The sequence below is a fragment of the Dermochelys coriacea genome, chromosome 2 (assembly GCF_009764565.3).
Source record: "Dermochelys coriacea isolate rDerCor1 chromosome 2, rDerCor1.pri.v4, whole genome shotgun sequence".
Taxonomy (NCBI): domain Eukaryota; kingdom Metazoa; phylum Chordata; order Testudines; family Dermochelyidae; genus Dermochelys; species Dermochelys coriacea.
Window position 1 is genome coordinate 269,097,981 of NC_050069.1, and position 12,313 is coordinate 269,110,293.

Here is a 12,313-nt window from a genome sequence, read left to right on the forward strand (position 1 = left end):
TGTCTCTCTTTCACCACCAAATGCATCCGATGAAGTGAGCTGTAGCTCACGAAAGCTTATGCTCTAATAAATTTGTTAGTCTCTAAGGTGCCACGGGTACTCCTTTTCTTTTTGTCTCTCTTTCAGGAATTCATGCAGTTCCGTACTGTGGGCACCAAGACTAAGATTTGCAAGCTCACTCTGCGCTGGCCCTGTCCGATGACCTTCGCTGCCAAGGGCCGCCGCAAGGTTGAGGCCGAGAACAAAGCAGCAGCACTGGCCTGCCAGAAATTGAAGGTGAGTAGCATGTGCCCGGTAGCAAATCTTGATGTGGCTTCTACCACAGCATCCCTTCCATGCAGGCACTATCCAGCCTGCTGTGAAGGAACACTGTTCATACTAGAACTGTCCTATTCTGGGGCGAGGCTGAGCCTCTGAGACCGAAGGCAGCTGATGTTTCTGTGACTCAGTCTGGGTTCCCTGCTGCCACCTAGAGTTGACTCCATGGTAAGCCTTGGGTCAGATAATTGTCCTTGTCTCTAGGCTGATACCGTAGGACTCTGTGCAGGGGCACTGCAATGGAGTTGGGAAACAGATCGTGAACCTCCATGGCGCTGATGGGGGTTTTCACCCATCAGTAAAGTGATGTGTAAGGATCAACCCGCGAGCGGTGGTTCTGTCTTTTCAGCCACCTAGCTGCCTCCAAACAGGGTAGGCTGGCTTCCTGCTCCTTCAGGCGGATCAGTTTGACCATTCTGTTCTCTTAGCTCTCTGTCGTGGGTAATTACCTGGCTCCAAAATCAATGGGGAGAGGGCAGGTAGGAAAGACTATTCTGGGTCGGCTACCTACTGAAGTTTGTGGAAATGCCAGTAAGAGGATTAATAGCTCTTGTAAGTGGGTCCTCCTGGAAATTACTGCCTATGCCATTCCTCTGATCTGAATCTTCCTTGGCGAATTTCCCCATTGGCAGTGTTGGTGGCAGGGACAGCGCTGGGCTCCAATGTGTGTATTTCACAACAGGGAAGATCCTGGAGGGTTCCCTTGGGTCTCAGCCTCCTGCCCTGGTGAAGGCAGGAATTGTTGGGATTGGGACCTTCCTGAGTAGGGAGACTTGCCCTTCCTTGCACACCATCTTCTTTTGGGGAAGAGGCTCTCAGTGGCTGGGCATGGAGGAGCTAAGCTAGATGAAGAGCATGGTCCTTGCAGTCAAAGCTAGTCTGGCTCTGAAAATGCTGACTTAATTCTCATCTATGCTGTGTTCCCTTCCCACCCCCTAGACACTGTTTCATGTGGGGAGATTCCTTGCCTTTTTTACTGTCCCTATTTGTCTCCCTCCTTTCCAGAGCCTTGGCTTAGTGGACAAGAACAACAACCCACTGAGCCATGCCATGTACAACATGACGTCCCTCAGGGAGCTGGGTGAGAATCAGAGGAGACCCTGCCACATCAAGGTCCCTGAGGCCACCCTGCGTAAGATCGAGAACTACCTGAACCATGTAAGACTTATTCACATGTCTTTGGGCCACCTCGGGGCAAAGATGGCAGCTAGGTTCCCTGTCCCTGAACCAGCCAAGCGTAGGTATCATATGCTAGCGTATGAACTCAGTGAGCTAGCTTTTGTCAGCTATGTACTGGGAGAGCTGCTTTGGTAATCCCCAAGCCAGGGATCTTGGGTGTGGGACTGGCTTGTACGCAAATCACTCAGGATAGCGACTGCTGTTTTAGCACAGGCTGGCTTAACAAACTATACAGTGATCTCTGCTTCACTTACTTGGTTTATGATGAGCAGCTGCAAGTATTTGTAGATGGTCCTTGAGGATTTTTCTCTTATGACATTGAATGCATTAAATGTTGGGTACAATGGTCCTAGAGCAGTAGGTGCTGGTTACACAAGGCACTTCACCAAGAAGTCTCAATTCTCAACCCAGAACCAGGCTGGGAGGCTGAAGTCAGTGGGAGTTGTGCCCACTTCCACTAGGACAGAGGCTGGTCTCTGGTGTGTGAAGAGGTGGGCGGGTGGTTGTCCAGTATCCAGGAGATCATGGTACTCTGCAGTCAGTACAGCGTCGGTATCCCAGCCTGTTTCTGGGAAGCACTGTGCTGCTGGAAGTGCCATTGTTTGGGTAAGACTGAGTCCTGAGGTCCTGACTTGTGGGCTCAAACGTCAGTAGTCCTTTAAACCTGAATAGGCATGTTCTGGCCAAATCCTGACCTGAGGAACTGAGTTCTGCTCCCTAAAATCACCCTGTGCTTTCCCTGGGATCTGAGATTCATTTCTTGCCACAAACTGTTGTGTTGCTGTGTATAACTGAAAAGCAACTGTGTTCCCATGGCCTCTAGGGGTCTAAAGTCAGCTGGCCTGACTTCCTTAGGGGATAGGGTTATTTCACAGCATCTAAAACACTGCTCGTGTAAGGCCTGGCCCCTGCCCTGGAGCACTTACTCTATTTCTAACATTGGCTTGTGTGGGGGTGGAACGCAGGCTGGGTCACTACTACATGTTGCTGCGGTTTTTCCCGTTCTGTCTTGGGCACTGCCTGGAGAGTCAGTCATCAGGGCTCTAAAATCTTTGTTGAAAGGATTGGGTGTCCCAAAAGAGGTTTGAAATGAGGCAAGCGTAGAGGGTTATCTTAGGGTGGTGCGCCAAGTAGAGGGGGGGTTTGCGGTTATGTTCTGAGCTGAGTCTTTACAAAATGAGAATTCAGAGGCTGAATTGCCCAAAGGACATGAATTGTGACTTGCTCCAGGCCATGCAGTCAGTGCCAAAGCCAGCATCCTGCCTGATGGTCCCCACCTCTGACCCTGCAACATACCCTCCTGGCTTTCTGTGTTTTAAGGAGTGGCTTCAAAGTTAAGTGTCTGTCTGTGCCAATTTTCTCCTCCTCCCTCAGTACCCGGTGGACTCGAGGGAATCCAGGCCTCGGATTGCTGATGACATGATGAACCTGAGTAAGGAGTCTGGTGCTATCAGTGATGCCATCACAGGGAAGACGTACACTCCCATGTCAGAAGGGGAGGAAGTGCGCCTTAGCCAGAACCTCCTGGCCCTTTGGAAGAGGAGGGGTTCATCGTGGCCAGAAAGCCATCAGCTGCCTGTGGATCCTCACAAGGACACTATTTTGTCGGCCATTGAGCAGAATCCTGTGGTGGTAATAGCAGGAGACACTGGCTGTGGGAAAACCACCCGGATCCCTCAGCTGTTGCTGGAGCGTTACATCCTGGAGGGGCGCGGTGCCCGCTGCAATGTGGTGATCACCCAACCGAGGAGGATCAGCGCCATCTCGGTCGCCCAGCGGGTTGCACAGGAGCTGGGTCCCAACATGAGGAAGAACGTGGGCTACCAGGTGCGGCTGGAGAGCAAACCACCAGCCCGGGGAGGAGCCCTGCTCTTCTGCACGGTGGGCATTCTCCTGCGAAAGCTGCAGGGGAACCCCAGCCTGGAGGGCGTCAGCCACGTGATTGTGGACGAGGTCCATGAGCGGGACGTCAACACCGACTTCCTGCTTATCCTGCTGAAGGGCATCCAGAAGCTCAACCCCGACCTGCGCCTGGTCCTGATGAGTGCCACCGGGGACAACCAGCGCTTCTCGCAGTACTTTGGGGACTGCCCCGTAGTCAAGGTGCCAGGTTTCATGTACCCAGTGAAGGAATATTACCTGGAAGAGATCCTGGCCAAGCTGGGCCGTCACAGACACCGGCACTACGAGGTGAAGGTGAGTATACAGCACACTCTGATTTGTTTCCCTGTCTATGGTACCAACCCCGGGATGGCTAGCAATGAAAAGAGATTTGGGCTGCGGCTAGTTCCTTCCTGCTGCAATTCTTCTGCCCTAGTCCAGTACTGCTGGGTTTGGCTTGCAAGCTATTAGCAGACTTTTAATTCCAGCCCAGACCTCCTGAGGTTCCCATTAGGTTTAGTTAGATCCCATTTATAATCTTCATCTAAAATCTGAATCAGATCTTGGACTTGGCTCTAAACAACTTGGCAGTGGTTCCTTTGTAATGAAATGTTAGCTCCCTATGGGTTTGCCTGCACTTGAGTGCTTTGAGATTGAGGAAACTGACCGCCAGCCATTCGAGTTAGCTAACATAAATATACAAGCTATCCTGGAGGATGACCCATCACTCTCACAGATCTTGGGAGACAGGCCAGTCTGCTTACAAACAGCCCCCCAACCTGAAGCAAATAGTCACCAGCAACCACACAACCAAAACACTAACCCAGGAACCTATCCTTGCAACAAAGCCCATTGCCCACTGTGTCCACATATCTATTCAGGGGACACCATCATAGGGCTTAATCACATGAGCCACACTATCAGAGGCTCGTTCACCTGCACATCTACCAATGCCAGCGATGCCACTTTGCCATGTACATTGGCCAAACCGGACAGTCTCTACATAAAAGAATAAATGGACGCAAATCAGACGTCAAGAATTATAACATTCAAAAACCAGTTGGAGAACACTTCAATCTCTCTGGTCACTCAATTACAGACCTAAAAGTTGCAATATTATAACAAAAAAACTTCAAAAACAGACTCCAACGAGAGACTGCTGAATTGGAATTAATTTGCAAACTGGACACCATTACATTAGGCTTGAATAAAGACTGAGATTGGATGGGTCATTACATAAAGTAAAACTATTTCCCCATGTTTATTTTTCCCCCCTACTGTTCCTCACATGTTGTCGTCAACTGCTGGAAATGGCCCACCTTGATTATCACAACAAAAGGTTGTTTTTTTCCCCTCTCCTGCTGGTAATACCTCACCTTACCATACACACTGTAACGAGAGTGATCAGGTAACGCCCATTGTTTCATGTTCTTTATGTATATAAAATCCCCCTACTGTATTTTCCACTGCATGTATCCGATGAAGTGAGCTGTAGCTCATGAAAGCTTATGCTCAAATAAATTTGTTAGTCTCTAGGGTGCCACAAATCCTCCTTTTTTGGGGGGGGGTAAGTGTACCTGCAAGTCTGGACACTCCAGAGAAGTTTGAAGCAGGGCACAGCCAGTTATGGTTTACTCTGGCCTCTAGTAATAAACACACATGTCTTTGGAGTGTCCAGACTGCAAACTAGTTAGCAAACAGCTCCAGTTAAACAAGTGTAGATTACCTACGTGCCTGAATTATCCTTTCCCTAGTTCTGTCCTTGCACATGCTGCAGCAGGGGCCTGTTTTCATGAACTCTGTCCACCGGGAACACTTCCCTACGTATAGATTCTTCGTAATGTTTGATGGCTTCTGGGGTGTATCCAATCACAGCAGGGTCCAGTGCCTGGCCATCTTCCCCCACCATCACCACCGCGCGCGCGCGCATACACACTCTCTGTGCATTACTCTTTCTGGTTCTGTTATCCTCTTAAAAGATCTTTATCATCCAGTTGCCTGCCCCGCTCCTTGGGGGTGCTCTTTCTCCCTTGCAAAGAGATGCCAAGAGAAGCCACTGCCTCCTGCTGCCCGATTGATTCACTGATGTCCCGTTCTCCCGTAGCCCCTGCCTGCCCTCACCAAAAGCCATGACTTAAATAAGCGGATGGTGACACTATAATCCGTAAGGCTGATATTTACAAATCCTTGCAACCCCTCACCGATGGGGGAAGGGAGGTGGTATCCTCACTGTACAGCAGAGGCTGTGACCAGAATGAGTCTGAGCCTAACTTAAAGCTCCTGGAGTTCTTGGTTCATAGTGCTATGATCAGACCACTAGCCCATGACTCTTATTAAAGGTGTTTGCATCTTAGTGGGATGCTGCGGAGCGTGTAGTACACCTCTCCCCAGCCCATTGGGTCACTGCTGCTACCTCAGTATTTACATATCCTCCTGTATTTCTTAGCAATCAGATGATGAATGTGTCCTCGACCTTGAGTTGATCACTGACCTTGTGCTCCAGATCGATGCCCATGGAGAGCCAGGTAGGTGCTGCTTTACTTTCTCCCTTGCCTGGGGTTTTGGAAGATGGGGAAAGAGCAGGTAGAGCCTGAACCATTTGCCAAAGCAGATCAGACCCATAAAATAGGGCTGGCTCCTGCAAGGGGCTGGACATCCTGTCTTTCTCTATGGGCACTGAAGGTACTTGGCAAGACCAACCCTTGATCCTTGTATTGCCAGGGTCTCGCTGGTTGAGAGCACTGTCTTCTAGGCCCTGGCAGTGGAACAGCCACAAAATTGAGGTCAGCGGTGCCTGAAGGCACCTGTGTGAATGTGTCATCAACCCCTTTGTACTGGATCTGCTCTCTGAGCCTTTTTACCCTCAGGCAGCCCAGGGTAAACCCTATTGCCATTAGTGTGCTGCTGCCATGTGCCTGGGGCTGCTGTGAGCTACAGAGAGACCCCATGTCTGGATTCACGGAGGCTGCAAGAAGAGTTTGTCAGCAAAGGGTGCAGTCACTGGTAACCTCCAAGTCTGCAAACCGTAACAAGAGTGAGCCAAGCAAGAGGATTTGTATGTAAAGCGTTGCCATATAATAAAAATGGGGTGACATCCCCAAGTCTCTTGAGATTGCACCAATAGCTATAAATCAGTTGGCATGTCTGTCTCTTGGGGATAAAGTAACCCACTATACAAATGCACTGTGCAACTTTGCATCCTGTACGGGAGAGTAGTGACCTTACTTTCTTGAGTCTCCTGGAGCGTGCAGCGTGGTATCTGGACACTGGGTAGAGTGGTGGTTACTGTGTTGGCAAATAATATTTGACTTGCATGGCATTTTTCATCATGGATTTATAAGGCTTCAGAGATGTAGACGCACTGTACCACAGAAATGAAGCCACTCCTAGGACGGAGTGCAGCAGCTGCATTTGTACCAATGCCCAGGGATCTTATGTTCCCACAGAGCAAACAGGATCTCTGGTTATTTTTTTAAGGTTGAGCTCCCCCCAGTAAACGGCATAGAATGCTGCATCTCCCCTGGAAGGATGAAGGCTGGTTTCAAAACCATGCTTTTAGGAAGTCTGGCTGTTTCAAAGCCAATAAGCTCCATTTCCTCTCATGACACTGAGCTGGGATCCCAGGACATCCCAGGACATCTCTGGTGCTGATGTCTGTCTCAATGGCAGAATACCCTACGAGCCAGCCAGCATGAAGGAGTTGATTATACTGTGTCTAAGTGCATGGACAAGCTGTGTCATGTATTAAATCACCCACTACGTTCTCCCTCTTGATTTGATTTTGTAACTCCCTGGGGTCCCCAAGCTGGAGGGGTGGCTCACATGTTGCCGTTTGTCTGTGATCTGTATGGGCATGTGTCTGATGGGTTTCAGTGGTGATCAGTCCTGATACAGACTTGGTAACCTGTTAGTCTCCTGTTCATGTTCCTGGGTCTAGACAGGGAAATACCTCTGTGCCAGGTCTCCCATACTCCAAGGAGTGCTGGGGAATCCCAGTAAGAGTCATGGTGTCTGTCTGCAGCTTGGAAAAGAGCCCCATGCATCTCTGTGTTGCCTGTTCTGCTCTTGATCCTTTGCAGGTGGGGTCCTCTGCTTCCTTCCTGGCTGGCAGGAGATCAAAGGAGTGCAGCAGCGCCTGCTGGAAACACTCGGCTCTCAGAACAGCCGGTACCTTGTCTTACCAGGTGAGATGGCATTGCCACTGCTCTCTAGTGCATGGGGGAGAGGGAGAGATGGGTGGGGCTGAAACACGGTATTCTAAGTAACACTTCCAGCTGTTGCTGTCTGATGCAGAATCAATTTGGATGCAGACACACTGGTTGGTAACCCTGTCATGTAACTCTGCATTTGGGGCAGATTGCCTGGGCCATGCTGGCCTGGCTGCTGCTGAGGCCTGTGGGGAGGTGAGGGGGAGAAACTCACTCCCTGTCTGCCATCATGGAGCCCCCGAATACCATGTTCGCTGTAGATATGTGCCGAGACCCTAAATAGTGTAGCAAGGGGAATCTCCACCTATGAATTCCAGGGCCCTTGAATCATCTGCTGTAAGCTGGAGCCAGCACAGAGCTCTGCTGGGGCCAGGGAATTGGGCAGAGTGAGGGCTGGGTGTGTATGATTCCTAATTCTAGGTGCAGCTTCACACTGCGCATGTAACTTAGTTCTTATCCCAACGGGATATTTTAAAACATTTTTGCAAAATAGTGCTTCATATCTGGTGCCTTCCTACTACGTGCCGAATGGCTGAGCTCCATAACCAGGCTGCTGCATGCTGGGATGTGTGAGCAGGAGATGCTCTCTTCTGAAACATGCTTGCTTATATCTTGGCCAATTGCTCCACTTACCTGTTGTTCTTTGGGGCCCTCAGCATGCAAGCCCATCTACTGTCAGGAATTTCCCCAGGTCCCTGAGCCATAAAAGGAAATGTGTAGGTTGGAGTTACAGGCCTTTGGCTGCAGCCCCTGCTGGTCAGGTGGCATTATGTCATAGCTGAGACAGACTCCATCCCCTAAGCGGGTCCAGGAGGAAGAGCAGGGCGGGAAAAGTGATATTCTCTTTAAAAAGTGGAAATGCAAGAACCATGCATAATGGAATGTCTTCACCTGTGTGTGGGAATAAGTACATCTCTTACAGCCCAGAGTCCTCAGGAAAGTCCATGTGTGCACTGTTCGATTGAGGGCAGTGGTTTTTAACTTTTTTTTTTTTTTTTTTTTTTTTTTGCCGACCTCTAAAAAAAATTTCAAATGGAGGTACTTACCCCTTTGGAAATCTTAGATGTAGTCTGCAGACCCCCTGGGGTCCACAGACCATAGGTTGAAAGCCATCGTTCTATGGTAACGACAACAGATCCCTTAGACATAGTCTGCAGAGCCCTAGTGGTCCGTGGACCACAGGTTGAAAATCACTGATCTAGGGAACCTCTGTCTGGCAGGAAGTTCTCAGATCTCCAGGTGCTGCTGATTTTTTTTTTTTTTTTTTTTAGGTCACAGAGGTTGAAATGAACCCTTCCTATCTGCAGCACCTGGAGTATTTTGCCATCTGCTGTTTCATTTTACTGTGCTTGACTCTTCCAAAGTTTGGTTTTGGGATTATTGGAGGATGCAGTGGTGGGTCTGATGAGTAAGCCTGGGAGAACCATTGGTTGGCTGTTCGCAGTAATGCCAACATTAGAAACAGCTATCTTTGCATGGGATGGCAGTGACTAGCCCCAGCCTCTCACAGGGGGCTGAGAGAAGGAAGAGCATGAGCAGTACAGAGATTGCTCTGGAGGGCTGAGTAGACCTGACCTCCCTAACTGGTGCTGGTGGGCAGAGCAGGGCCGGGCTCACTCTGCACTTTCTCATGCCAGTGCACTCCAACATCCCCATGATGGACCAGCAGAACATCTTCCAGCGGCCCCCACCTGGAGTGAGAAAGATCGTCCTGGCTACCAACATTGCTGAGACCTCCATCACCATCAATGACATTGTGCATGTGGTGGACAGCGGCACTCACAAGGAGGAGCGCTATGACCTCAAGACTAAGGTGCTGGCTCTTGTGTGTCCCATGTGCATTCATGGAACAAGCTGCAGCTGATGCATGATTCTTAAAGCAGCATTTGAGATGTCCCCCGCCTGCTATTAACTCCTTGGTGCTCATGGCTTGAATTGCTGATTCACTTTGCATGTGATCTCCCCAGAGCAGGGATAATGCCCCCTCCCCCCCATCTCAGAGGCAGGTCAGAAACAAAAAAATCCTTCTCAGGCATAGGTGATTGTGATTGATTGTGCAGGGAGTGTTGGCTGTCTGAGCCACCTCTTTCCCAGTGCACAGCCCACCCCAGTGTGCACTGGGAAACTCACCCCTGAACAAATCCTGTTGTCTGTGTGCCATCCTCAGTACCCTGTGTAGATCTCCCTGCCTTGTAGCCTTCTTAACAGACTCCCATCGGTCACTTCCTAGTAGCCAAACCAAGCTGGCTGCTGCTCCACCAGCTGGAGCGAGCGCTGTTGAATAGTGGCATGAGGCAGGCATGCTTCTGCCGCACACTTGGCTCCCAATTGCCCAGACATCAAGAGAGACTGAATAGGATTTAAAACAGGTTCTTAATCAGCATAGCGCTACGCCCAGGTCCCCGGGAGCCCCTCTCCCTGGAGCCAGCAGCGTTCAGCAAGGCTGAATCGGTGTGCTGGTGCCCAAATGAATTTTTGCTGTGGCTGCAAGTGTGGCCACAGCAAATTCAGGGTGGCCTCAGTTATAACAGTTAAAATATATGATTGACAGCCTGGTCCCTGAGTCGTGGTGGCCGCACTTGAGAATCACTGAGCTAAAGGATGCTGTTGAATATTGGGGGGGGGGGGGGGGGGGGGAGTGTGCAGACTTTGTCCAGCAGATGGCGCCGAGCTTGGCGTTTCCCTTCTGCTCTGGCAGGGATGAGAGAGAGAAGGCTGTGAAGACAGAAGGCAGGTGCTAAGCTTCGTACAGCTGGCTCGTGTGCAGATCCGGCTTGTTGGCTGCTGTCATTGGAGCAGGGCAGTACAACGGGAACACGGGTTCCATTGAGACCCATTTTAAACTGGTGGGAGAGCTTGTGTGTTTATGGCTGCCGTTTGGCAGAGACATGAAATCAAGGTCCCTTCAGCCCAACCCTGGAGTTTGCCTTAGTGGAAGGTAAAGGTCCCAGGGTTCTTTCCAATGCCCCGCCATAGTGCTGGGGAGTGGCGTGTGTCCGAGATGCCAGGGTTTGTATGAAATGTACAAGCAAGGTCCTTGACCACGCTGTGATCAATTAAGGATTGTTTTATCCAGCTCTCCCCTCCTCCAAATCCCAGTGTAAGTCTCTACACTTTACATACCTAGCTTTCCCTGTTGCTTGCTGCAACATTCTTCATTGCTGCTCCTGATTAGGTGTTCAACCCTAGAGGCAGTTGCATCTCGGCAGTGGGTACAGTTACTCTTTGTGTCTAGTCCCTATAGCAGGTTGCTTGCAAAGCACTTCGCCCCAAAAGCGTGTGTGTGTGTGTGTGTGTGTGTGTGTGTGTGTCACTATCTAGCCTAGGACTGAGGAGAATGGGGAGAGCTTCCCAGCTCCTGCAGTGGGACTCTGCACACTAGAGAAGCAGCTTGCCAGCTAGGTCTGAGCTAGGTAACATGGAAAGCTCTTGGGGCAGGGGTTCCTCAGGTCTCTGGGCTAGAGGGGGAGCTTGGTGAAACAGACTAAATCGCAGCAGGAGCACTTGCCTCTAACATTCCTCTTCCCCCAGGTCTCCTGCCTGGAAACGGTGTGGGTGTCAAAGTCAAACGTCGTGCAGAGGCGAGGGCGTGCTGGCCGCTGCCAGTCGGGCTTTGCCTATCACCTCTTCCCTCGCAGCCGCCTGGACAAAATGCCCACTTTCCAGGTCCCTGAAATCCTGCGCACTCCCCTGGAGAACCTGGTGGTGCAGGCCAAGATCCACATGCCAGAGAAGACGGTAGGTGTAGCACATGGCTAGGAGACCACAGTGCTGGCGGAACTCCCTCTGCCTGCTCTGTGCCCCTTCCAGTCAGTGGTTTTTGAGCTCAGGTCTGCAGGCAGTAAACGGGAAATCCAGGGTGCTGCAGCTAAGTAGGTCAGGTGTTCTCAGAGAGTTGGTACTGAACCCATGTGCCAGCGCCATGCTTAGGGGGCCCTATGGTCTTGTCCATGGATACTCATTAAAGATCCTGTTTGCGTGAGCACTGATGATTTCACTTTGCTCCCTACACTCCCCTTATAATTTCAATGAGCTATAGTTTTTGCTGTCTCTTCCTGCCCTAAACAGTAGTGCTAATGCAGGGAGCCCCCAGGAGGGAAATGTGCAGATTAGCCAGGGTTAGCACCCGGCATACGTAGTGCCATGCGGAAATGCAGAGCACTGAACTCTGTGTCCCTGCGGGTAAAGAGGAAATGACATTCCAGTGTTTCGATGTAGAGCAGCCATTTCTGGGCAGCGTGGAGAATTCTTCTGCCTCTAACCCTGCGTGGGTCAGAGTTGATCCTGCGGTGGGGGAGTCTCATGTTGTCTCTGCGTGTGTGTTGCAGGCAGTTGAATTCCTCTCCAAGGCTCTGGATAGCCCTGACATCAAAGCTGTGGATGAAGCAGTGATCCTTCTGCAGGAAATTGGTGAGTTAACACTGAACGTGGAAAGGGACAGGAGCCACAGCTCCAGTCCAGATGTAAGATGCTGGGTTTGGGACAGGATCCTCTTGCTCTGGGTTGGGGTGGGATCTCGACAATGCATCTGAGCCCTCGATCAGAGTGGGGAGTAGCTGGGACCATTCCAGCCATATTCATTTAGCTTGTGCTGATCTAACTCTTGATTTTGCGCACTGCTTTGCTTATTGTGGTAGAGAAGACTGCAGGTGAGATCAAAAGAGAGGGAGGAGAGCGGTGATTCCAGGAGTTATGGCTGGGTGCTCAGCTGACCACGTGGTCATCTT

At 50.6% G+C, this 12,313-nt stretch overlaps 1 protein-coding gene across 10 annotated transcripts in view; it reads left to right on the forward strand.

Annotated features, from left to right (window-relative positions):
* Window positions 1-12,313, forward strand: part of DHX30 (DExH-box helicase 30) — a 42,188-nt gene that overhangs the window by 24,003 nt on the left and 5,872 nt on the right. For all 10 annotated transcript variants that reach the window (XM_038391531.2, XM_038391530.2, XM_038391536.2 and 7 more), the window contains 8 exons: window positions 127-276; window positions 1,324-1,476; window positions 2,872-3,693; window positions 5,825-5,903; window positions 7,458-7,562; window positions 9,224-9,399; window positions 11,118-11,324; window positions 11,915-11,996. In XM_038391531.2, coding sequence (XP_038247459.1) covers window positions 127-276; window positions 1,324-1,476; window positions 2,872-3,693; window positions 5,825-5,903; window positions 7,458-7,562; window positions 9,224-9,399; window positions 11,118-11,324; window positions 11,915-11,996 — 1,774 coding nt within the window. The remainder of the gene's footprint in view (window positions 1-126; window positions 277-1,323; window positions 1,477-2,871; window positions 3,694-5,824; window positions 5,904-7,457; window positions 7,563-9,223; window positions 9,400-11,117; window positions 11,325-11,914; window positions 11,997-12,313) is intronic.